General features: G+C 38.6%; 1 protein-coding gene across 2 annotated transcripts; it reads right to left on the bottom strand.

Annotated features, from left to right (window-relative positions):
* Nucleotides 1-20: 20 nt before the first annotated feature.
* Nucleotides 21-18,765, bottom strand: CKAP2 (cytoskeleton associated protein 2). 2 transcript variants are annotated; one of them, XM_047723296.1, is made up of 9 exons: nucleotides 18,500-18,765; nucleotides 17,449-17,530; nucleotides 9,553-9,631; nucleotides 8,579-9,438; nucleotides 7,912-8,116; nucleotides 6,453-6,623; nucleotides 4,616-4,685; nucleotides 2,691-2,937; nucleotides 21-1,566 (listed from the first exon to the last, which is right to left on the bottom strand). In XM_047723296.1, the coding sequence occupies exons 1-9, from the start codon at nucleotides 18,567-18,569 to the stop codon at nucleotides 1,311-1,313; spliced, it is 2,040 nt and encodes a 679-aa protein (XP_047579252.1). In that variant the 5' UTR covers nucleotides 18,570-18,765; the 3' UTR covers nucleotides 21-1,310. The 2 variants fall into 2 exon arrangements, with proteins under 2 accessions (XP_047579252.1, XP_047579254.1); XM_047723298.1 differs by having other exon boundaries at nucleotides 9,553-9,628; nucleotides 18,500-18,763.
* Between the last annotated feature and the right edge of the window lie 8,987 nt (nucleotides 18,766-27,752).

Raw genomic sequence — 27,752 nt, 5'->3', positions numbered from 1 at the left:
AAATAAATGTCACTGAAACATTGCTATACTGATATATTTATTTATAAATATTAGGAACACAGTTTATAAAAGAATAAGACTCCTCTTTAGAACATAATAGAACAAAGATAGGTGCTATTATACAAATGGTGAATGAGTGAACACAAGACTGTGATTTTCAAGCACATTTATATCACACGCAGTTTTAAAACTATCGAATCTTTGAAACTAGATTGGAAGAGGATGTATTTAAGTATTAGTCTGGAGACTTATAAAACAATTTTAGGGGTGATATTTAATGTGTGGGGAGAAGAAAACTGTTTACTGTATATAACTATCATGGTTCAAGGGACATGACTTAACAGTAAAGTTTTTATTATATTTTATATTAGTTGTATTTTATATTAGTTATTTTAGAAATACTACCTAAATTAGAATGACATTATATATCCCTTCTCTAATTCCATTCTAATGTCTACAACTGTATCAAATGAAATGAGGAAAGTTAAAGTTTTAACATTTTAGACAGCCAAGTTACAAAAGGAACTTTTGTAAAAAAGAAACTCAGATTTAAAGTTTCAAATATCTGCTGCATTTGGCACATTTTCTTTTTTACTGTAAAGTATTTCCTCCTAGAAATGGGGCATTTAGTGAATTATCATTTGTGGTGACCTCAGCTACAATAAAAAAGAAACCAACAGTGACCACAGACTCACTAGCATTGATGGAAAGTAAGAGGGAAGAGCCAAAGCACGACAGACCACAGCAGGCCAGGTAACAAGAACTGGGTGAAAACGCAAGCTAAGTCTTCCATGTCTTCACTTTTGCAGGGGGTCGCACTACATTGCAATTACTGACTTTCCTACTGATCCAGAATTAAGGAAGGCAAAAAAAAAAGTCAGTATTCTGTTAAAAGCTGGCATGTGTATTATAAATTTTAAGAACATGTGAATTTTAAGAACACACAAATATAGAAATCTTATCTCGAACACCCTTTCTGCCACAGTATTACTTATATTTAATGACTAACAAGTTAAGACTATTAAAAGTGAACAAGCCAATATTATGATCAAACCTGTCTTTATTCAAGGAACATAGTAAACTACTTGACAAAATCTACCTTTATTAGAAACTTCCTCTGCTGAGATTGACAAGGTAGGATTAGCTTTCTGTTACACGGAAGGCAATTCCTGCTACAAGGTGAACATCAGTGAAAGAGCTTACTGCCATGAATACTTAGGTACTTGGCCAACTCCCAATAGACATACAAAGCCACAAGAAGCCAACAAAAGACCCCAGGAACAACAGAAGCCCCGCTGCATATCATCACTTTATTTCTCTTGAGCTGTTCCAGTCTCTGAGTACATCGGGCAGAGCGCAGCGTTAGGACGGCACACAAAAGCATCGGTTTCACCTCCCAACTCTGTTAGCTGCTCCAATGAAGACACGCATGGGTAATGGTCTTTTAACATATCTGGCAGTTTAGAAGTCTTCTCGTGAATACGTCGAGAACGTCTAACTGGTGTTAAAAACTTTAGCTCTTTAAATGTAGTATCTGTGTTATCAAACTGTATCTTCTTTTTTACACTAAAAAGACACAAAATTATTCCCAGAGTTAAAAACCATTAACATTTTCACTTTGTTCTTTTATGACATTTATCATCCTAGAGCTTGTAAGTTAAAACTATGTGATTGCCTGCCTTATAGAAAAAGAGGTACTGAGAGCTCTTGTAGTTAGGAACTCCTTCTTTTCTCTATTTGTTGTCACAGTTTATACACAGTAGATTCTTGAATATCTGTACAATTGGCTAGTTGCTCAATTCCATAACCTACTATTAACAATAACATATGGACATTAAATAAAATGATGTCAAAGTTTTCTTTTACAAAATGGCAATACTTCAGGTAAAAGCAAAGAAAATACGCTAATTTTAAGATTTTATTTATTTGAGAGAGAGGGGTGGAGATAGTACCAGAGGTAGTGAGAGAGAGCATGAGCGGAAAGGAGAGGCAAGCTCCACACTGAGCAGGGAACCCAACGCAGAACTTGATCCCAGGGCCCTGGGATCATGACCTGAGTCAAAGGCAGATGTTTAACCGACTGAGCCAACCAGGTGCCCCCAAATACAGTATTTAAAAGGTAAATTGGGGGGTGCCTGGGTGGCTCAGTTGGTTAAGCAACTGCCTTCAGCTCAGGTCATGATCCTGTAGTCCCGGGATCGAGTCCCACATCGGGCTCCCAGCTCCATGGGGAGTCTGCTTCTCCCTCTGACCTTCTCCTCACTCATGCTCTCTCTCACTGTCTCTCTCTCAAATAAATAAATATTTAAAAAATAAATAAATAAAAGGTAAATTGTCCAGGGGTACCTGGGTGGTTCAGTAAGTTAAGCATCCAACTCTTGATTTCAGCTTAGGTCATGATATCAGGGTTGTGAGATCGAGTCCTATGACAGGGCTCCACACTGGGTATGGTGTCTGCTTAAGATTCTTTCTCTTCTCTCCTCTGCCCCTTCTCCCCAACTTTTATGCGCTCTCTCTCTCTCTCGCTCTCTCTCTCACACACACACACACACACACACAAGGTGAAGTGTCCCAATGATATTGATTTGTTTGAAACCATTCTAAGTTGGAAGCTAAAGATTTTTAGATACCATATTTATTATTCTTAAACATAAAAACCAATCACAGCACATTACATTTTGAAAGTTTACCTTTGTAGGTATGGTGTAGTAGACACGTTATATTTGATTAAGCAACTCCCCCTGGTCTCTGTACTGGGGGTTTTAACATCATTGGTTGGATCTTTTTTGTCATCTTCCTCTTTTTCACAATCTTGAAATACCACATTTCTAGATTTCTTTTCCATTTCTGATCTTCCTGACTCTAGATTAACACCCATATCTTCATTGTTGACTTCTTGAATGTATTCCTTAGTTGCACAAGCCTCAACATTTTCTCCTATGAAAATACATTTATAGATTAAGCTTTTGGTCAAAGTTAAAGAGAAAAATCAGAAGACATTAAAGTTATTCATAGTTGGTCAGATTTTCAAAATAGAAGAACCAAACTGCCATCTCCTACCTGTTACTTTTCCTAAGCCAATACTGCTGACAACTATTAACAAATATTCACTATCACCTATGGGTTGGGATTGTAGATACAGATATAAGATTGAAATCATCCCTGTCCTTTAAGTTCACATTCCATGGAAGAGATATGATTGAAAATAATTAAAGCGAGAAAAATTCTATAAAGTTGAGGTAAGAACAAAGGGTTATGGGAACCCATAAAACGGAACAACTACCTTTGCTTGAGGGACAGGGAGAGAGCTAGGGAAAGCTTCACAAATGACATTCAGGCTGGGGCTTGATAAACGAGTACTTGACAAGACCAAGGAAGATAATCTTGGTTATAAAGCTTAAAAGGAAATGACCTATTAAGACAACATTAACAGGCCAGAGTACCTAGAATATAGGGTAATATATGTGGGGAGGAGGTGATAATAGGTAGGAAGGGCTGGATTATAATGAACTTTACATGCAGGAAGTTTGGTTAAGAAAAAAAAAATCTTCACTGGAGAAACAGATACAATCAGATCTGACCACTATAAAGGATGGTTTAGAATGGCAAGGAATGAAAAGGAATGATCTGTGATGATAAGAAGACAAACGAGGTTGTCTCTAGGCAAGGCGGTAGAGAGGTAGGCATCAGCAAGAAGGCAGGTTTATGAGTTATTTCTAAGTTAGGACTTAATGAATGTATGTGCACATCAGAATGAACGTGCAGGTGTACCGAGGGCATCTCTCATAACATTTCTTGCTTACGCATCTTCAATGACAGAGGAGTTTTTTTCCTTTTCTTTTTTGGGAGGAACAGATGATGGTATGGGGAAGCAATGAGGGAAGACAATGAATTCAAAATACTTGATGTGAAATACTTGAGACATCTTGATAAATCCAGCAAGCTGAAAAGACCTCTAGATTTGACTATTAGGTATTAATTAGAGATTTGCACCAAGAGATGTTTCAGTTATAGGCTATATCTGAATCTAGAAAATGTTTACATTTCATATACCTGACTTAGCCCTAGCAAAGAGAATTCTTGAATGAGCTTCTGTAGAGCATAGAACAGATGATAGAATTAATAGGTAAAATTTTAGAGATCATCTAATCAAACTGCCTCATTTTTAACACAGGGAATTAAGGCCTAGAGAAGTAAGGTAACTTTCAAAAACACTCAATGATAAATTTGGGTTTTGAACCAAACATCTTTTTTTTTTTTTCCTAAGATTTATTTACTTGCTAGAGAGAGAGAGCATGCATGAGCAGAGGGGAGGGACAGTGACAGATGGAGAAGCAGGCTCCCCACTGAGCAGGGAGTCCAATGTGGGACCTGATCTCAGGACCCTGAGATCATGACCTGAGCCGAAGGCGGCTGCCTAACCAACTGAGCCACCCAGGTACCCTTGAACCAGACATCCTAATTAAAAATTCTTATACTACATAAGGCCACTGAATCTCAGAGGTATGCCTACAGACATACGAGGAGAGAAACATTCTACAAATTTAAAAAGATAAAAGACAAATAATTCAAATTTAATAAAATCACAATTTACTTGAAGAAAATTAAAACTTACCATATTTCACTTTCTCTTGACTCTTCATTGTTAGAATATCTGCAATTGCATGTCGCATCTCTTCAATAGGCTTAATTTTTTTAATGAAGAAAATATAATTTTTATATTCTCAGACATTAACTAGGTTATTCAAGTCAAAAATATTTAATGTCAAGACATTAACAAGGTTATTCAAGCCAAAAATATTTAAAGCAATGATAATATTTCATACTTTAAGACAAGGCAAATCATGTGTCTTTTCTCAGAATACTTATTTTGACACTCAAATGTTTGAAAATGACTCTCTTTCCAATTTATAGAATAAAAATGAATACAAGGGGTAGAATTATCAGATTAAAATTCTCCCCACAATTTTTCTTAAGCCTCTGGTAACTCTTTTAACTATTTGTCTGATATAAACAAAATTAATGGATAAGTAGCAAGCCAACAATATCAAAGAGCTGATAATACTAATTTAAAGTAAATTTAATTAAAGTTTACTCTTTTTTTCCTACATTCAAGTCCATGGTTATGCTTTTTTTTCCACATGCTATTAAATGCATCTCTGAACAGCTCAAGGCTCCAGCTTAACATTTCACTCATTCGAATTCAACAGTTTACTTTGTGTCCACTATATGCCAGAACATGGAAGCACTTTTGTACTACCATGATTGCTAATGCAACATATTCAAGGTATTATATAAAAGGGAAGTTCTGGCTCATATTCTTAGTTCTAGAACATAGTTCTGAACTACTCACTCAGCCTGCATTCAATTTTCTTGCCTAATTTTAATCCTTGCTTTCCACTTTCTGCTGCCATGTTACATTTCTCTCTTTACATCCTGCTCTCCGTATGAGTCCTTGCCTCTGGCATGCATCCTAGCTATTCTGCTTTAAGCCACCTTAAGTAATGTCCCTTCTGGTTCATGTAGTCGGAGCCTCCACACCCCCTTCCAAGTGGGATTCTGTCAAATATAATCACCCTTCAACAAAGTGTTTTTTATATAATAGCCTTTGAGAGAATATCTGCTGAATATTTATGATCCAAGTGCAAGGTCAAATAGCATCTGCTGGCTTTGCTGAGACTCAAGTGAGTAGACCTTTCTTAAAGAAAGGCTAAAGAAAAGAATTTTTAAAAACTCTCTCTGTAAATAATCTCCAAAATGCATTTTTGGGAAACTTGGTCAAAAGGAAACGCATTTTAGAAATACTTGCCCATAAAGACAAAAAACCCAGCCAAACTGAAAAACCTACAGATACAATTTATTCTATACTCAGAGCCTTTTGTACCAATAAACTAGGAAGAGGGGAGAGATGTCTTATAAAACCACTATGGTGCTAGTATGTCAGAGAAACTAATTTACTGCCATATTCTATGCGTGGGTAGGACCAAACATATGGCATAAAAATGTGAGAACATGTAAGAGCATTAAGAAATGCTCTTCAAGTGAAAGATTTCTTTCACATAGCCACAGAACCTGCTAACATTTTAAAAGTTAATTTAATTCTATTTGCTTTATATTTGTTAAACAAATTTTAATATTAAAAATTCAATTTTCCAGATTTCTTAACTAGAAAATGTACAAAATGATATGTGCTAAAATATTTCTTACAGCAAGTTTCATTAATGTACATTTCAGTGTATATCCGTCTTCGGAGGTCTGATTATCACTAGTTCATGAACAAGTTTTAGAATGTTGAGAAACAGCTTTTATAACATGCGATCACTGTGGCCTTTAAACATTCATTACTACTACATATGGAACCACAATTTTATCAAGTTATGTTATGATGTGCTCCAAAATAGCTCTGAATCCTTTACGCTGTATTAGTAAAGACCAGTAAATTATAATCTTACCTGAGCTCCTGCCAAAATAGCTTTCTCATAGATTGTGATAATATTTTCAATAGGACTTGTGAGTGGTTCAATACGTACAAGGCATATCCAATATTTAACAAGTTTTTTGGCATCTGGAATATTTTTAATCAGGTCATTCAGTATGACCAATATTTCTTCTTTTGGGCATCCCTAAAACAGCAAGAAGTGAAGTGACATCCTTTAGCCTCTGAACTATGAACAATTAAGTAAGTGTACTATAAGATCTATATCTTGCTATATACACTTGCTCTAAGTGTACTATCAAGATCAATGATAAGAAAAGAAAAAGTTGACAGAAAATTATTCATAAGAATATTCAGTATTCTTTTCCTTACTTCAAACTTATTCTGAATGGGTAGTAAGAAGCCTATTAGTCATGAGTACAAAGCATGAAAACAAAGAAATACTAGTTGAGAAAAATATTAGTCAAAAATGACTAACACACACACACACAAATGACTAACACTTTACTTTGTCTTGACGATTATCCTTTAATACATTGTGGGATTCCATTTAATACTTGATTTGGAATTTTGCACCTACCAAATGTTTATGTGGGGGGAATAGCTTGCAGGTTTTTAAAAACAGTCTTTGTCAGTTCTTGATATTAAGGTTAAAATGAATCTGTAATGGTTGAAGTAAGTTAAGAGCTATATATAGATGGTAAGACAGAGAACTTCCACAGAATCAATGACAAACCCCAGCTGAGCAAAAATAAGAATATAATCAGGGAAACTCTGGTCCTAATTTTCACTGGTTTTCAAAAATCACAAAAAGCTTACAGACACTCCTGAAGGCCAGAGTAAGGTTTGAAATCATACTCTCCATATTCAGTCTTGTTATGGATCTTAGACACCATGGATGACCAAATCAAGATGAAAAAGTAGTCAGGAAATAAAGGAAACATTCTTGAGTTATTACACTCTGTAGGATTTTGGTCCAAATAGTGAAACTCTACAATAAGTTTAAGACCATGATGATGTTGGTTTCAATTAATGGAATTTTGTTTGCAAATATTTTAGTTGACTTGAATTTAATCTGTGATAATGACCCACTAATTTAGGTTGCTAGTCTTTGATAAAATATGTAATAAGTAGAAAAAAAATGTGTGAATATGCTGAAGGAATGAAAAAATTGAAGTATCAGAGTGAATATCCACCCCCAGCCCACTCTATATTAACATCTTAGAGGAATACCATATTTATAAATTTAAAAAAAAAATCAAGTAAAAAACCTAGTTATCCCTTTGATACATTTATATGTCCTCAATGAAAATGCAGTCCATTAAAGCCTAAAGAGAATCTCACAATTAACACTGAGTCTACATAACACCACTAACACATTACGTGGTCAAAAGAGTGACAAGGTAATTTAGTAAGAGAACATTTTTAAGATAATTTACAAACTATAAACTACTACACAAATATAAGGACTATACCTCATTAATCAGGTTTAAGCATTCTGAAAATGTCTTGTTTACTTTTTCAGTAAATAATCTTTGTTCATCTTCTTCTACCATGGTTGTCCAAAAGGACCCGACTGAGTTTTCGTTCTGCCCTCCAGGCTCAGGCTGGGTAACCACCGCACTAGGAGGCCTTTTCAGCACTTTTCTTTTGCCAGCTCTCCACTCGCTCAGACGAGCTCTACAGTTAGAAGCAGGATATAAGCGTTACCTGTGCTACTGATGATAGAATTCTGTCAGACAGAGAAGTTAAAAAATAACTCAGGTCTTTAAGCAGTTCCACACCCATGGCCCACCCGTTAAGTTCCCAAGTTCAAAGAAAAAGAAATCAATGTTCATTACATGCTCAAACACCCCAAGACTGTGTTTTTAAATGGAGAGGTTATAAGACATTTCCCAACTGTATTAAGTATCTCAGATTACAGCAACTTAATGAAACACACTTAAGCACAGTAACTTAGGTCACCTCTGCTCCACCACTGGATAAATTTACTCCACCACTGGATAAATCTGCCTACAACAGAGGATATTCCACACACACACATACACACACAAAAATTCTAGTAACTTCATGGAGATTATAAGCCGCATGCACAAGTGGCACTCTATTGAAAACTAAGCCTATAAAATGAAATCAACTTACTTTCTCTCTTCTGCTGTTTCTTTGGGCCGGGCCGACCTATCAAGAGTTGCTTTTGCTATAGTGTGTCTGCGAGGGTCAATGCTTTTTGATTTCTGTACCAGTTTGGTGTTAGAAGACAAAGCAGGCCTGGCTACAGTTTCAGAGGTCAGGCTTCTTGCCAATGTCTTCCTTCTCTCTACATCCTGAGCACCGGTTTTGGCACTAGATGAAACCGTGTTTGAGTGCAATAATTCTTTCTCCCGAGACCCTTTCCGGATTGTAACGTTGGCAGTGGTTCTCCCAAGGCCCTGTTTCACAGCGTCCTGGGCGCTGTCTCGGTGACTTCTGATAGGAGGCCGCACCAGCTGTCTGTCCTGAGATGCTGTGCTCCCAAATCTAGTGGTGGTCACTGTGTTCAGGGCTCTATCACTTCTCACGGTTGCACCTCGGGTATCTGCGGGCAGAGGCTCTGGGGCTTTAGGGACAGCGGCTGAAGGTTTCTTTGTTGTTGCAGAACTCTCATCTCTGACTGGCAGGGGCTTTCTAAATGAATTAATCTTAGACTGAACAATTTGGCCACGGTAAGACCCAAGCACAAGCTTCTTGGACGTGTTAGCATCTTGCTTTGGTTTTTCTGTGGATACCTGTTTCTTTTTATTGTTGTTTTTAAGATGAAACACTTGGCTTAATGTCATGTGTTGACTTTGAGGGTCATCTTTAATTGGTACAGACTGTCCCATTTGATTATTATCCTCAAAATTATGTGTGTCAGTTGCTATTGTTGAATTGGTTGATTCATTAGAAGGTCTTAAAGGAATACAATTTTTTCCCGTTATATGATTTTTGTTCCCAGGAGGTCTACTGACATTTTCTTTACCAGCCTAAAAGAGTGATTTCAGACAAATAAGTCTTTCAGAACTCATTTCTTTAAGGTTTGGGAAGGAGAAAGGGGGAGGGGAAAGGACAATTTAGGAGGGCTATAATCCATATCTTACCATTTTTGTTTTAAATTTCAGAACTTTTGTCTCTTCATGGACCTGGCCTTCAGAGTTCATCACTTTCTGGTCTCTACTACTTGAAGAAATAAGAAAAGGAAAAAAAAAGTTTAACCATGTACCAAGGAAGTTTTCTCTTTGGGGGGAGGGATGGAAGAATATTAACAATCATCTGATTTTGTAATTTTAAATTGAGGCCAGAATGGAGCTGAGTTTTATGTGTCCTTTTTCTTTATTACAGGGTGGACTTAACAGTATAAAGAAGATAGCTGAGGAATTTAACGATATTTTCTTAAAAATCTTAACAACTCCCCTACACAGAATATGTAAACACTTGATAATCTCATTCCAAAACATTATTCCTAGTCACTCAAATAAGTCCTCAAAATCTTTATTAAGCAACATTTTCTTTGGTTAGTTTTAAGTACTTAGTAAAGGACTTACAGTGAAAAAATTTTAAATATAGGCCCTCTTCAAGTAAGTGGTTTGAGGAAAACTGGACAGCTGCAAGCAAAAGAATGAAACTGTACTAATTTCTTACATCATACACAAAAATAAACTCAAAATGCATTAAAAATCTAAATATAAGACCTGAAACCATAAAACTTCTATAAGGAAATAGAGGCAGTAAACTCCTAGACATCAGCCTTAGTCATATTTTGCTGGATGTCTCCCCTCAGGCAAAGAAAACAAAAGTAAAAATAACTGGGACTACATCGATCTAAAAAGCCTTTGCACAAGAAAGAAAACCATCAACAAATGAAAAGGTGGGGCACCTGGGTGGCTCAGTCAGTTAAGCCTCCAAATCTTGATTACAGCTCAGGTCATGATTTTGGGATTGTGAGACAGAGCCAGCCCGGCCCCCCCGCCAGCCCTACGTTGGGTTCTGTACTAGGTGTGGCGCCTGCAGAAGATTCTCTCTCCCTCTGCCCCAACTGGCTCTCTCTCTCTCTCTCTTTCTCTCTCTCTCACACACACACACACTCTCAAAAAAAAAAAAAAAAAAAAAAAAAGGCAATCTACTAAATGAGAGAAGTTATTTACAAATAACATATCTGATAAGGGGTTAATTTCCAAAATTCATAAAGAACTCTTACAACTCAACATGAAGAAAACCCAATTATGGGCAGAGGACTTGTACAGACATTTTTCCAAACGCATACAGATGGCCAACAAACCCATGTAAAGATGCTCAACATCACTAATCATCAGGAGAATGTAAATCAAAACCACAATGAGATATTACCTCACACCAGTCAGAATGGCTAGTATTTTTTTTAAATTTTGAGAGAGAGTGCACATGCATGAACGTGAAGGGGTGGGGTAGAGAGAGAGAATCTCAAGCAGACTCCTTGCTGAGTGCAGAGCCGGAAGTGGAGCTCAATCTCACGACCCTGGGATCATGATCTGAGCCGAAATCAAGAGTCAAATGTTTAACCGATTGAGCCACAAAAGTGCCCTGAGAATGGTTAGTATTAAAGAAACAAAAAAATAACAAGTGTTGGCAAAGATATATATAGAGAAAAAGGAGCCCCTGTGCACTGAAAATATAAACTGGTGCAGTCAGTGGAAAATAATATAGAGGGCCCTCAAAAAATTAGAAATAGAAATACCAGATGATCCAATACTTTCTCTTCTGGGTATTTACGTGAAGAAAATGAAAACAGTAATTCAAAAGATATATCCACTCCTGTGTTTACTGCAGCATTATTTATAATAGCCAAGATACAGAAGTAACCTAAGTGTCCATTGATAAATTAATGGATAAAGAAGATGTGGTACAGGGGTGCCTGGGTGGCTCAGTCAGGTGAGCGGCTGCCTTCGGCTCAGGTCATAGATCCCAGAGTCCTAGGATCGAGCCCCACATCAGGCTCCCTGCTAGGCGGGGAGCCTGCTTCTCCCTCTCCCTCTGCCTATCGCTCTGCCTACTTGTACTTTCCATCTCTCTTGTCAAATAAATAAATAAAATCTTAAAAAAAAAAAAAGAAGAAGAAGAAGATGTGGCATATATACACAATGGAGTATTACTCAGCCATAAAAAATAATGTAATCTTGCCATTTGTGACAACATGGATGGACCTGGAGGGTATTCTGCCAAGTGAAATAAGACAACTGGAGAAAGACAAACACCGTATGATTTCACTTCTATGTGGAATCTTAGAAACAAAACCAAAAACAAAAGCAATAGAAACAGATTCAAATACAGAGAACTGATCTTTGCCTGAGAGGAAGGCAGTGAGGGGGTGGAAGAATGAAATAGGTGAAGGGAGTTAAGAAGTACCAACTTCTAGTTATAAAATAAGTAAGTCATGGGGATGAAAAGTACAGCATAGGGAATACAGTCAATAATATTACAGTAACTTTGTATGGTGACAGAAAGTAACTACACATGCTTTTGGAAAGTATTTAATGTGTACAATTGTCAAATCACTATGATGTACAGATAAAACTAATATAATATTATAGGTCCCCTATACTTTAAATTAAAAGAATAAAAGAAAAAAATAGCCTTCCCAAAAGAAATCCAAATTTTTCCATACACACTCACAGCCCAATTCATTACAAATGTGGACTTTGGTTTTTAGATGGCAATGTATTTAGAATATATATCCCAAACAAATGCTCCCTTAAGAATTTGTTGTATATTTACATATATATATATATATATATATATATATATATATATATAAATTCTACATTGAGGTATCTTATATATTATTGAGGTATATTATATACCTCAATAATATAAATTGTTATATCTGTTCACTCCTTTGAACAGATATAGACTGGTTTGTACAGGCCATGAGATTCTCTTAACAAGTCATTATAACAATCTGTATTCCATTAAGAAAAGAAAAACAGGCTCAATTAGACACGCCATTGAATCTAAGACAGATTCCCAGTTCAGAGATGCTAAAATGTAAAAAAAAAAAAAAAAAAAAAAAAAAAAAAAAAAGGTGTCTATTTTAGAATGAACAAAACTTATACCTATAATTGACAATCTGGGTTATATTGCTTTTCCCATCTGTTTGCTCAGTTTGCTTGGACAAGGGGAAGAACTTTGACATAGCTTGTACTAGCCATTTTGTACGATGGCAGAGAAGAGTCAATACGCATCACTGAACAGAGCGATGTCTCCCCAGTTTAAGCCCCTGCATTCACTACCTGAGGCAAATACTCCTCTGATTGTTCACTGGTCTGCAACCCGCTGTGGGGTGGGAGACGGTGCTCAGGGTCAACCTGTCAGGTCCTCCCGATGTGGCACCTTAACTAATCAGACCCCCTGTGTTATACCTGGGTGTATAGCATGTATACCTGGGTGTATAGGTGATATTACCTCAGAGAAAATCAGAAGCGATCTTAACAAGAATTAGCCCTTCTTTCTCCCACCGAAGACTGCCTGCCTATCTGCCTCTGTGTCCAGATATTCTGGCTTCCTTCCTATCTATGCATGAACTGACACCATGCTGACCCATGGGCAGACTCCCCATTTGTGCTCTCCCACTTGCCTACTCAGGATCTTTGTTCTTTTGCTCGTTCTTCTGCATCATTAACTTTCCCCTCTACTACATCACTCCCATCAGCATATAAACACGATCTATTTTATCTCATTTTAAAAGCCTTAAACCTAACGTTCCCCCTTTCAGCTCCTGCCTCATTTCTCTTTGCTTTACACCAAAACTCCTCAAAAGCCTGTATCTATACACACTGTCTCTATGTTGTCACATTCCATTTTCTCCCCAGCCCACGCCTATCGGGAGAGTGTCCTCAACACTCCACTGGAGACTGCTAATGTCATCTGCTTCCGTGTTTCTAAAACTCATGGGTCAATTCCGTTTTCCCCTTACTGAACCTTTAAGCAGCACTTGACACAGGCAGACATTCTTCTTTCTTTCGACACTTTCCTCGCTTGGCTATGGATCACCACCTCTTCTACCTTTCCTCCTACCTCAATTGGTCCACTTTGATTAGGTCTGTCTATCTTCTTCCTAACCTCTGAGCTAGGGCTTAAAGCTGCATTTCAGTTTTAAATTTCTGGGGGCGCCTAAGTGGCTCAGTCAGTTAAGCATCTGCCTTTGGCTCAGGGCATGATCACAGGGTCCTGGGATCGAGCCCCATGTTGGGATTCCTGCTCAATGGGGAGTCTGCTTCTCCCTCTGCCTCTTGCCCCTGCTGCCCCCCCCCCCCCGGCCCAAAGTTTGTGCTCTCGCTCTTGCTCACTCTCTCTCTCAAAAAAATAAATAAAATCTTTTTTAAAAATGAATAAATTTTAAATTTTTCTTCTGCTTTTTATTTTAGTTTTATACTTCTCAGGATCTCCTCCTTATCTGTCTGTGCTAACAGAATTCTAGTACTTAGTCTTAAAAGTGCTGACCTTTCAACTGCTAGCTTATAAAATTTCAGGATAAGGAGAATCTACCTTATTCACTTATCCAGTATAGGAGAGTTATATGAAAATATGTTCTGTCCCATTCTGTCTTGTTATGATAACTACCCTCACCAGAGTTATCTAAACAAAGGAATCTTAAAATACCCACCCTAGAGACTGTAAAATAGAATGATTTAATTTTGAAAAGCTACAACTCCGATTAGTTGTCTATTTAACAATTTGTTGCTCAAATAACAATACTTAAGTTGACATCTGTTTTTTGAAAGGAATAAATATAGTACTTGTGAGATTTCTCGGTAAAGCCAGAAGAATTTCAGAATTTTCTTGTCTTCCCACTGTGTATAAAAGTATTATAAATCCCATGGTCCAGCTGAATTCCTTATTCAAGTAAGTAGTTGAGAGGTATGCTCTTAATTGAATTAATATTCTCTTTATTTGCTCTCTAGTAATCTTATGCTACCTCAAAGTTTTAAATAAATATCATCTACAAACTGATAATTCCCAAGTTTAAATCTCTGGTCCCAATCTCAACCCAGTCTTTCAGACGTAACTATTTGGCATTTCCACTTGGATGTCCTGTTGGTACCTCAAACTGAGCATGGCCAAATCAAAGTTCCTGATTCCCCCATTCCTCCCTCCGTCTTTCCCTTCTAGACATATGGTACCACTATCCACTCAGTTATTCAAATAAAAAATCTAGGATCATCTTTCTGTTTTAAATGAAGAAATGCAGGATTTGTAGAAGAAAATGTAAAGCACTTAAAGTAACCTATTAATGTAAAATTAAAAAGAATTTTTAAAATTTGGAAATAATGTCAAACTCAAAGTTGCAAAATTACAAATAGTTCAAAGTATATTCCCATACTGTTTACCCAGATCTACATGGTGTTAACCTTTTATTCCACTTGCATTATCATTTGCATTGTTTCTGAACGTGTGTCGGTGTGGAGTACACGCAATTTTTTCTTCCTGAATCTTTAAAGTTAAGATATACACATGATTACCTTTAAACCCTAAATGCTTCCATGTTTATTTCCTAAAAATAGTGACTTTCTCTTACATAACTACATTAGTTATCAAATTCAACTTGACATACCCCTTAATGTACTATTTATATTCTAGTTGAAAACTGACCTAATAATGTCTTTTCTAACATTTCCCCCTCCACAGTAGGACATAGTATAAGGATCAGGTATTGGATTGAGTGGTCGCTCTTAATCTGGAACATTCAGGGTCCTCTTAAAGGGCACTCTTTCTTTCACGTCCCATCCATACCTAACCCATCAGCAAGCCCTATCACCTGTACCTCCTAAATATAAGCACCGTCTGACCACTTTCAACCACAAGGAAGGGTATGAAGCATTTGCAAAGACAAAATATAGCAATAACTCTTTGGAGAAACTAAAGAAACTAGGAGTAAGAGTAACTCAAGAACCAGTGCTCTGTGTATAAAGCCACTGAGAGATCGTGAAATAATAGCTACTGCTTGTTGGGTTCTCTCTATATACCAGGCATAGTACAATGCATTCACTATCTCATCTGATCCCCAAGAACCACACATTACTATCTCGTTTTAATATAAATAAATGGACTCAAAGAAGCCAGGTTAACTCCCCTGAGGTTACACAGTTGTAGTGCCAGACTTGGAGTCCAGCCCTTAACACTCTAAAGCCAATGCTCTTAGAATGCCAGAAAGAGTCTAAAGGATGTGACTAACAGCTCTAGAGGGGGCATCTGATCTTCTGCTTTATATACTTTCATGGGGCTTCCTTCCAGCCACAACCATATGCTATTTGTTTTTAAATTTTAACAAAATAACACCAATAACACCAATAAGAACCCAATGGAGGGTTGAGACTAAAACAAATGATCTCTAAACATCTGAGGAGAGTGACCTCTCAAAGAATAACCATCCATGCCCCGCCCCCCTCTCTCCCTCCCTCTCTCTCACACACAGTAAAAACCTTACTAAATTAAGACTGACCTTTGTAGCACTGCATAAATCATAAGTCAATATTTTGATATATACAAGCACTTTGTTTTTAAAATTAATTGTTTCATCTTAGAGTATGAATTAATTTACACAGGAAGCAATGCTGTGCTATCCAAGAAGGTAAGGCTACTGAGCACTTGAAATGTGGTTAGTCCAAATTGATGTGTGAAAGTGTAAAATACATGCCAAGATTTTGAAAACTCAGTACCAAAAAAGGATATAAAATGTCTCAATAACTTTTAAGAATTACATGTTGAAATTATAACATGGGGTATATTGGACTAAATGTTATTACAATTCATCTTTTAAAAACAATTTTCAGGGGGCACATGGGTGGCCCAGTGGGTTAAGCTCAGATCATTATCTCAGGGTCCTGGGATTGAGTCCCACCACAGGCTCCAAGCTCAGCAGGAAGTCTGCTTGCCCCTCTCCCTCCGCCCATCCCCCTGCTGATGCTCTCTCTCTCTCTCAGTTAAACAAATAATATATATATTTTTAAATATAAATAATTACATCAAAAACTATTGATGTACTGTATGTTCACTAACTGTACATAATATGTATATATATATAAATAAAAACTTCTCAAATATGGCTACTAGAATTTTTTTTTAAGATTTCATTTAGGGGCGCCTGGGTGGCTCAGTTGTTAGATGTCTGCCCTGGACTCAGGTCATAATCCCAGAGTCCTGGATTAAAGCCCTGCATGGGGCTCCCTGCTCAGCAGGAAGCCTGCTTCTCCCTCTCCCTGCTTGTGTTCCCTCTCTCACTGTACTGTGTCTGTCTCTGTCAAATAAATAAAGCCTTAAAAAAAAAAAAAAGATTTCATTTATTTATTTGAGAGAGACAGCGAGAAGGGAATACAAGCAGAGGATAGGAAGAAGCAGACTTTCCGCTGAGCAGGCAGCTAGATGCCTGGCTCAATCCCAGGACCCTGGGATCATGACCCTGAGCCCAAGGCAGACACTTAATGACTGAGTTACCCAGGTGCCCCTAGGGGAAAAAAAAAAATTTAAGATTCATTTATTTAAGAGAGAAAAAGAGCCAACTAGGGGAAGGGCACAGGGAGAGGGAGACATGCAGACTCCCCGATGAGAGGAGAGCTGGAAGTGGGGATCAATCCCAGGACCCTAAGATCTGACCTGAGCCAAAATCAAGAGCAGGGTGCTTGAACCCACCGAGGCACCCAGACACGCCAAAAATTTTAAATTACAGTACAACTGTGGCTCCCATTACATTTTTTTTTTTTAAAGCTTTTTTTTTTTTTTTTAAATTTATTTGACAGAGAGATCACAAGCAGGCAGAGAGGCAGGCAGAGAGAGAGGAGGAAGCAGGCTCCCCAAGAGAGCAGAGAGCCCGATGCGGGGCTCGATCTCAGGACTCCGAGATCATGACCTGAGCCGAAGGTAGCAGCTTAACCCACTGAGCCACCCAGGCGCCCCCTCCCATTACATTTTTATTAAACAGCTCTGATACAATTTTATAGATCTGAAACGAGAAAATTTGACCTCACCTGGGTATGTGATTTTCCTGTTTGTATGCAAAAAAAGTTTTTCTTTTTAATATATGTTCCTTGAGTTTTTGTCTTCTTTGTTCTAAACAACAAAAAGCAACAAGTCAACATTTGTTACAATAACAGCAAATAAATATTCACTAAATGAAGATCTTAAAAAAATGTTCTTCTAGAGATCAGACTTTAAACACAACAGAAAATTTCCCAATTCAGTATTGCCTTTGAAAAAAATAATCCCATTTTTAAGAGATCGTTACTATAAAAGGTCCCTACACAACCACTGCACAAGAATCACATTCTCTTTTGTCTGAAAGTGAAAAATCTGGAGGACATCATTTTCAACATACAGTTACTGAAAGCCAAGCTTTAAGACACTAAACAGCAGAGTCGAGACACTAGACTCCAAGTTCTAATTTACCAGAACTGGATTGGGTCTGAGTTTCTTTCCTCTGTACTCCCATATGCAGGACCAAGAACTAACAATATTATTTCTGAAGACCCAGTCCACCCTGGTTTTAAAGTCGATTGCGTTAAATTTGAAACATCCGACAATGCAATCCCACCTCTCCCAAAAACTAGCTCCCCACACAGGCGGCGGGAGCGCCGTGCGCAAGCGCAGTGGGCCCTCGAGCTGGGCGCGGCCCCGCCCCCCGCAGGTCCCGAGTCCCCAACCCCCGCGGGCTGGCAGGAGTGCCACGCACCCTCCCTCGCTAAACGGACTCGTCCACGCCAGGCCCATCTCCGCCACCAGAGGGTCACGCCCGGCCAGTAACCACCGCACGTGAGGCGCTCAGCCCCGCACACTAACACCACGGACAGGGCACCGCTCTGGTTGTCCATTTCGCTCCTGATGAGAATGAGGCTGTGTGAGGCCGAGCGATCTGCCCAGGCTTCTCACACAACGGGTCAGGGCTGAAGCTGGTCGGCGGACTCGAGGTCCTGGCCGCTGTGTCCGAGCGACCCCCTCCCCCACGGTCACCCCCCTACCCCCGTCTTCTCAGGCAAACGAGGTGCTCGGGGGTCGCACCGCTCCAGCCACCGCGACCCTCACCTCTGAACGCGGGCTGAGCCCTCTGGCTCGGGGGCAGCTGCAGGTCCTGAGGCACGGCTGGGGTGCTCATGGCCGCTACCGGAGGGGTCCGGTCTCGCCTCTGACAGTCCCGGACTGCACAAGACAAGGCCTCAGCACACAGAGCACGCCGCCCGCCGGGCGGTAGAAGGCGCGGCGTGAATTGAATGAGCCAATGGGCGCCGAGGGGCGGAGCCTGGGCGACGGGGGAGCCGGTGCGTCTGCCAGTTTCGGTTAGGGCCGCCCAGCTGAGTGCCCTGGCTGGCCCGCCTGGTCAGCTGTTTCCGTGTTGAGCTTGCGACCTGCGGGTATTGGACCTGCCAAGTCCTTGCTGTGTAGCAGATAGGACTAGTCTGAACGCTCATGGGGCGTGGGGAAAGGCAGACTGGAGAAGTGTTTGGCCGCGCTCATTAACCGCGTGTTCGTTGAGGAGGCTGTAAGCACAGACTGCTGTACCCACAGCAGGTGTATTTCCCTTTCCCCAACTTGACTTCGTGGCCATATGACAGCTAGGAAGAGGGTCTGTGGGACTGCTGACAACACTGACTCCTCCTTTGGCGGAGCATCCTGTTTATACCCACGCAATGATTTCCCTCCGGATTCGTGTTCCAGGCCCCTGGAGGTTAATGTAGGCCTGGACCGGAATGCGAGAAGGTTTGTTCTGATCATCCGTGGAGTGGGGCACGGAAGGAGCCACTTTAGGTAAACCAGTATGGATGACAGACCCACAAAAGGTGTCACTTCAGGTAACTTGTTTGAGCCTGGTTTTGAGCATGGAGGCAGAGCCAGAAGGATACAACTTCTATACCTCCTGCACAGGTCTGAGAGCCTCTAGAGCTGGCTCCCAACGGTCAGTTCTTCCTGTCTTTCTCCGCTATTTTCCTAAAGGCACGTATGGTAGCATCTTGCTAATGAGGAAGTTAGTCTAGGATGTTCTGTTGTTTTTTTCTTGATGAAATGTGAAGTATAACGTTGTGTGACTTTGCACTCGAGGCCAGGTCTGGTAGAACCAAGAACCAAACAGCACCAGTCACCATACCTAAGACAACACTGCTGCTTGCACATTACTGTTAATATTGTCGATTATCTACTACAGTTTCATCAGACAGGCTGGGTAACCACGGATTCCCATAAAGTGACAGAGAACAAAATAGAATGTAAAAAAAAAAAAAAAAAAAGTGACTCAAGAATCTCTAAACCATTATGCTAAGGAAAGCCAGCCACCAAAGGTCACACATATGGTATGATTCCATATGAAATATCCACAATAGATAAATCCATAGTGAAATGACACAGATTGGTGGTTCCCAGAGGCTACAGGTAGGGGCAAATGGGGAGAGAGCACAGAGCTGTTCACTTTAAAAGGATTATTTTATGTTATGTAAATTTCAGTATTTTTGTAAATGGGCATCGTGAAAAATAGTGACTCAAAGAAAACGTGGAAAGCTCAATAGGCTGAGATGGTGGGTAGAAAATCCTACAAAACTGCTAGGTTTTCCAACATGGCAATTTCCTTTCCCTCTCCAGACTCACCCACTCCAAGAATGCTATCTTTTTAAAGACACTGTTTAAAATATCATCATCGCACAATTGTTGGAGGGAAGGCAGACGATTCTCTAAAAGATCCAAGAGAAGACTTTCTTTGCCAACACAGCTGACATTTAACTGCGGCCACCTGGAGTATAGCTGATCAGCTTCCTGTGAAACAGGGAGAGCACCTGTGAGAGAACAGGATGCGACTATCCAAAGAACAGAAGGAAGACAAAGGCAGGGTGAGGACAGGAAGTCTGGGAAGAAAGGAGCCTAAAGAAAGAGGTAATGGTCCATTGTTAGGCACTGAAGAGGTGTAGTAAGTTTGGGACTGAAAGGAACCATTGGATTCAAAAGCTAAGAGGTTCTGGCAAAAATACTCTGTGGACAAGTACAAGATATTGCTGAGAGAAATTCAAGAAACCCTAAATAAATGGAGACAGATGAGATGCTTACTCATCAGAAGACCCTATGTTAAGATGTCCATTTTCTCCAAGTTGAGCTGTTCAATTCCATCCCAAACAAAATCCCAGAAAACTTTTCTATAGACATTGACAGATTCTAAAGTTTAAATGGAAATGCAAAGGATCTAGAGAAGCAAAAAAATTTTGAAACAGAACAAAGTCAGAGAACTAACACTACCTGATCTTCAAGATGTATTATAAAGCCACAGTAATCAAGACAGTATAGCTGGCTTGGTGGAAAGAAAAAGAAAGCAATGGAATATAGGGAATATAGTAGAGACGCCAGAAACCTACTCAGGCCTCTATTGTCGCTTGATTTTCCATAAAGTTTCTAAGATAACTCAATGGAGGAGAAGGATGATCTTTCCAACTAATACAAGTACAGAGACAACTATGTCCACATGGAAAATGTTAACCATGTCCCTTAACTCACTCCTTATACAAACAAAATAAACCTCGAAATGGAATGTAGACCTAAATGTAAGAACCCAAACTACAAAATCTCCAGAAGAAAACATAGAAGAAAAATCTTAGTGACTTTGTGTTAGACAATGCTTTCTTAAATAGGAGACAGCACAAACTATAAAAAAAACAGTACACTGGATTTCATCAAAATTAAAACCTTTTGCTCTTCAAAAGTCACTTTAGAAAACTAAAAAACAAACTGCAGAGCAGGAGAAAATGTTTGCAAAGCATATTTAATAAAGGACTTCACCAGAATGTGTAAGCACTCTTACAACTCAATTTTTTCAATGTGCAAAAAAAAAAAAAAAAAAATTGCACTTCACCAAAGAAGATACAAGAAACCAAAAATAAGCACAAGGCAGATATCTACCATCCTTAGTCATCAGAAAAATACAATTAAAATCACAAATACCATTCACTTTGTACTCACTAAAATGGCTAATACTTAAAAGATAGATAATACTAAGCTTTGGCAAGGAACTGGAACTCTCATATTACCACTAGTAGTAATACAAAATAATATAGCTACTTGAGAAAACTGGAGGTTTCTTATAAAGTTAAACATGCACTTACCATATGACCCAGCAATTACTCTTCTAGGTATTTACCCAAGAGAAATGAAGGCATGTACATAAATGTTTATAGCATCTTGACTCACAATAGCCCTAAGCAGAAAATAACCTAAATTCTCAACTGATGACTGGATAAACAAATTGTGGCATAGTCATACAATGAACCACTTCTCAGCAATGAGAAGGAACAAATTACTGAAAAATGCAACATGGATAAAATGAAAAAACTCAGTTTTTCCCTTTCTGTGCAGGGAAACACCCAGCTTCCCCCTATTGTGTTTCTTTCCAGTGTGTCTTCTTTACTCTCACATAGAAACACTTCTGACACCCCTAGTCACCAAAGGTGTGGAGGTCTTTTTCCCCCCCACAACAAGCAAATCTCTGTGACATCAGCTGGGTGTCCCACGATTGAAGTCAATTGTAACACAACCTGGAGAGAATGTCAGCCACTACAGGCTAAGACTTAATCCCTCAATCCCCCCAAACTCCTTCCCTTCAACTTCAGATGCCTGTGGAAACCTAGGCACTGAATCCCTCCTGGGCTTGAATAATTTCCTAGAGCAGCTCACAAAACTCAAGAGAAGTATTTACATGGGTTTGCCAGTTTTTAAAAAGATAACAGAAAGAATATAGATGAACTGTCAGGTGAAGAGATACATAGAGCAAGGTCTGGAAGGGTCCGGAGGGTAGGAGTCTCTGTCCCTGTGGAGTTGGGTTTACTACTCTCTAGGCATGGATGAGTTTACCAACCTGGGAGATCTCCAAACCCCCAACTATTGGGATTTCATGGAGGCTTTCTCATGTAAGCACGATCAATTATTAACTCTGTTTCTAGCCTCTCACCCTTCTCTGGAGAAGTGGGGGGCCAGATGGAACCTGAAAATTCCAAACTTCTCTTATCAGGGATTTCTGGTGACCAACCCCCATCCAGAAGTCCACCAAGAGTCGCCTCAATAAAACGAAAGATTTTCCTTGTGTGCTTATCACTTAGGAAATTACACGGGGTTTAGGAGCTCTATGCCAGGATCCAGGGGCAGAGACCAATAAATATTTTCTATTATCTCACCATGAGTGGGTCTCAAAAGCATGGCATTACATTTAAGAAGCCAGAGACAAAGGACTACATACCTTATGATTCCATTTACATGAAATTCTAAAAAAGACATAGATTTCACATGAATGAAATCATATGGTATTTGTCTTTCCCTATCTGACTTATCTCACGTAGCATAAAGCCTTCTATGGCCAACCATGATGTCACAAATGGCAGGATCTCATCCTTTTTCTTATGGCTGAGTAACACTCCATATATGTATATATGCTGGTATATATTGTATTGGTTGCCTCCATTCCTTGGTTGTTATAATTAATGCTCCAATAAACATAGAGGTGCATATATCTTTTCAAATTAGTGTTTTCATTTTCTTTTATTTTTTTTAAAGATTTTATTGATTTATTTGATATATATAGGGAGAGCACAAGCAGGGGAGCAGTAGGCAGAGGGAAAAGAACATCTGCTGAGCAGGGGGCCTGATGTGGGACTCGATTCCAGGACTCTGGGATCATGACCTGAGCTGAAGGAAGGTCTTAACCAACAGAGCCACCCAGGCATCCCAGTGTTTTCATTTTCTTTGGGCGAATACCCAGTAGAAGAATTACTAGATCATATGGTATTTCAATATTTCAATTTTTCATTTTTTGAGGAAACTCCATAATATTTTCCACAATGGCTATACCAATTTACATTCCCACCAACAGTGCACAAGCATTCCTTTTTCTCTACATCCTAACATTTGTTTTTTATCATTTTGATTCTAGCCATTCTGACAGGAGTAAGGTGGTATCTCATTGTGGTTTTGATTTAAATTTCCCTGGTAGTTAAAGATGAGCATCTTTTCTTGGGTCTGTTGGCCATCTGTATGTCTTCTTTAGAAAAATGTCTACTCAGATATTCTGTTCATTTTTTAATGGGATTGCTTATTTTTTTGGTGTAAAGTTATATAAATTCTTTATACAGCCCTTTATCAGATGTATCATTTGCAACTATCTTCTTTTATTCAGTAGGTTGCCTTTTTGTGTTGATGGTTTCCTTTGCCATGCAAAAGCTTTTGATTTGGTGTAGTCCTAATTTATTTTTGCTTTTGTTTTCTCTACCTGAAGAGACATATGTAAAAAAATGTTCCTAGGCCTATTATCAAAGAAATTACTTCCTATGTTTTCTCCTAGGAGTTTTATTATTTCAGGTCTTACATCTAGGTCTTTAATCCACTTTGATTTTATTTTTGTGTATGGTGTAAGAAAGTGGTCCAGTTTCATTCTTTTGCATGTAGCTGTCCAGTTTTTCCCAACACCATTTATTTTTTTTATTTTTATTAACATATAATGTATTATTTGCCCCAGGGGTACAGGTGTGTGAATCGTCAGGCTTACATACTTCACAGCACTCTTCATAGCACATACCCTCCCCAAGGTCCATAACACAGCCACCCTCTCCATATCCCCCTTCCCCTGGCAAACCTCAGTTTATTTTGTGAGATTAAGAGTCTTTTATGGTTTGTCTCCCTCCCGATCCCATCTTGTTTTGTTTTTTTTTTTCCTTCCCTAACCCCCACACCGCCTCTCAACTTCCTCATATCAGGGAGTTCATATGATAATTGTCTTTCTCTGATTGACTTATTTCACCCAGCTTAATACCCTCTAGTTCCATCCACGTCATTGCAAATGGCAAGGTTTCATTTCTTTTGATGGCTGCATAGTATTCCATTGTATATATATACCACATCTTCTTTATCCATTCATCTGTTGATGGACATCTAGGCTCTTTCCATAGTTTGGCTATTGCCAACACCATTTATTAAAGAGATTGTCTTCCCTGTTGTATATTCTTACCTCCTTTGTCACAGATTAATTGACCATATAATCATGGGTTTGTTTCTGGGCTCTCTAATCTGTGCCATTTGTTTATGTGTTTATTTTGTGCCAGTAACATACTATTTTGATTACAGCTTTGTAATATATTTCTTGAAGTCTGGGATTGTGATACCTCCAGTTTTTTTTTTTTTTCCTTTCTCAAGATTGCTTTGACTATTTGAAGACTTTTGTTGTTCCATACAAATTTTATTATTCTAGTTCTGTGAAAAATGTTATTGGTATTTTGCTAGATATTGCAATGAATCTGTATACTGCTAGTATCTAGTCTTATAAGAACAGAAATCTTCCCATTACATACTTAAAAAAATCATAATGTGGAATAAATTTAATTAGTGATAATTGCAATACATGTACCTGCAGTTTTGAACATTTTACCATTATTACAGAAGAATTTCATAATTAAAAAAATTATATTTTAGGAGAGGAACATAATGCCTGCAGAAAAACAAAACTCACAAATTAAGCTTTTCTTCTACTATCTCTAGCTTTCTTCCCATATCTTTGCTCTGGTTTTGGTCCAAAGGTTTATGATCTATGATATATAAGATACTTAGCTCAAAAGGTATATAACCTATGGTGTGTGTGGTGTGTATGTGTGCAGCTTTGGTCATGAGATTGCATTCTGGGGTGGCCTTCCACAGCTCATAGGAAACAAGGGATCCTGTGCCATCTTCCCTACGTGTAGTGGAACACTCAGATCACAGAACCCAACCATGTACACTTCTATTATCTCTCTTCTTTTTAGGGAACTCACTGTGGTGAAGTGTTTTAATCTTGACTTGCATCCTGAGCAAAAGATGGTACTTTCCTTGCCCCCGCTGGCTTCTCAGCATTCCTTCTCCCTGGTTCTCATCTTTGAACACTTCTCCCAAGTCAGGGATCTAGGGGGACTGACCCATGGGAATCCTGACAGCCCTGTCCATTGGATTTTAACATCTTTCTGCTTTCACTTAGATGCTGTGATGATTAATTTTATATGTCAACTTGGCTGGGCCCCACGGTGCCCTGATATTTGGTCAAATATTATTATTCAGGGTGTTTCTGTGAGGGTGTTTTTGGGTGAAATTGATGTTTAAATTGGCAGACTCCACGTAAAGCAGATTGCTCTACATAATGTGGGTGGGCCTCATCCAATCAGTTGAAAGGCCTGAACAGAACAAAAGGCTGACTCTCCCTACTCACAGCAAGAAAAACTCAACAAATAATGACTTTCAGACTCAAACTGGAACATCTGCTCCTCTTAGTTCTCCAGCTCAATGGCCCTGGTGGACTTTGGACTTGAACTATAACCTTAGCTTTCCTGGGTCTCCAGCATGCTTGACAGTCCTGAAGGTTTTGGACTTGCCAGCATCGATAACAGCACAAGCTAATTCTTTATCCCATATTTTTCTCTGGAGAACTCGGTCTAATATAGATACCCTGTTCACATTCTTGGATGAATTATCAGGCAAGTACTCTGGCCTACTTCATTCTCATTTATTGACATGTCTAAGACACATGATGTTTCTCCTTGCTCCAGCCTGGAAAGAGAAAACTCTTGGTTTATCCCAGCAGCTGTGATATGTCAGGCTTCCTATTTGTTTACCGCAAACCGTGTGCCTCTCAAGGGCAGAAAGCATACTTTGTTTTCATGTCCACACTGCCCAACATTTTGATCATTGCAAAGTCCAGGAAAAACTGAACAATTTCACATCAGACTAGGACACTTAGCTTACATGATGTACTTTTAATAGGAGAAAAGATTTTTTAAAAAAATATAAATAATGCTAAAAAAATGCTAATGCTAAAAAAAATCAGGAAATGACAGTAAATGCTATTGCTAAAAAGAAAATCAGGAAATGACAGTAAATGATCACATGTAATGATGATATTTTACTATGAATAAAATGTTAAAGTTTAGTGCTTTGGGATATTTTCATGAAATAAAATGAAAGATACAAAAACAGAAAAGAAGGGTCAGAAATAGACCAGAATACACACAGGATTTTAGAACATGATAAACGTGGCAATTTAATTCAGTGGAGAAAAGATAGTTTCTGTTCACTGGAAAGAGTCTTACCTTTCTCATAGAACCTGTGCTACAGATCAGTGACTCCATGATTAGGGGAAATACAGAGCCCTGGGAACAAAGGGAGTCTTCCCTCCACCCCTCTACCTCATGGGCAGGTGAGCAACTTTAGGATCAGATAGACTGGGACCAGAGTGAGGTAAGTGGCCTCACATGCATGGCCTGGCCTTACTCTCCTTGCCCTATTCATGGCCTGTTGATCTTGCCTTTATTTAAAATGGGTATTTTATTTATCATGGATTTTTTAAAATTAATTCTGATTTTTAAAAAACAGTTTTACTACACCAAAATAAAAAACTTTTGGACAGCAAAATAAACCAACAACACAAAAAAGCAACCTACTGAATGGGAGAAGATCGTTGCAAATGATACATCTAATTAGGGGTTAATATCCAAAATATATAAAGAACTTATACAACTCAACCCCTCAAAAACAAATAATCCAATTAAAATAGGCAGAGAATCTAAATAGATATTTTTCCAAGGAAGATATATATACAGATGGCCAACAGACACATGAAAAGATGCCCAACATCACTAACCAAGGAAATGCAAATTAAAAACCACAATGAGATATCACTTTACACCTGTCAGAATGGTTAAATTTAAAAAGACTAGAAATAACAGGTGTTCATGAGGATGTGGAGAAAAAGGAACCCTTATGCACTTTGGTGGGAATGCAAACATGTGCAGCCATTATAGAAAACAGTATGGAGATTCCTCAAAATACTAAAAATAGAATTACTATATGATCCAGTAATTCCACTACTGGATATTTACCCAAAGAAAGTAAAAACACTCATTCTAAAAGATATATGCACCCCTTCATTTATTGCAACATTAATTATAATAGCCAAGGTATGGAGATGACCAAGTGTCCATTGATAGACAAATGGATAAAGAAGAGGTGGTAGATATATATATATATATATATATATATATAGAGAGAGAGAGAGAGAGAGAGAGAGAGAATTACTCAGCCTTAAAAGGATAAGATCTTGTGATTTGTGGCAAAATGAATGGACATTGAAGGTATTATACTAAGATAAGTCAGAGAAAGACAAATACTATATGATTTCATTCATATGTGGAATCTAAAAAACAAAATAAACGAATAAACAAAAAGCAGAAAGAGACCCATAAATGCAGAGAACAAGCTGATGGTTGCCAGAGGGGAAGGGAATGGGGAAAGGGCAAAATGGGTG

This window comes from Lutra lutra, chromosome 3 (assembly GCF_902655055.1).
Source record: "Lutra lutra chromosome 3, mLutLut1.2, whole genome shotgun sequence".
Classification (NCBI taxonomy): domain Eukaryota; kingdom Metazoa; phylum Chordata; class Mammalia; order Carnivora; family Mustelidae; genus Lutra; species Lutra lutra.
Note: the sequence above shows the minus strand (reverse complement) of the source record. Positions and strands in the feature narration are given on the sequence as shown.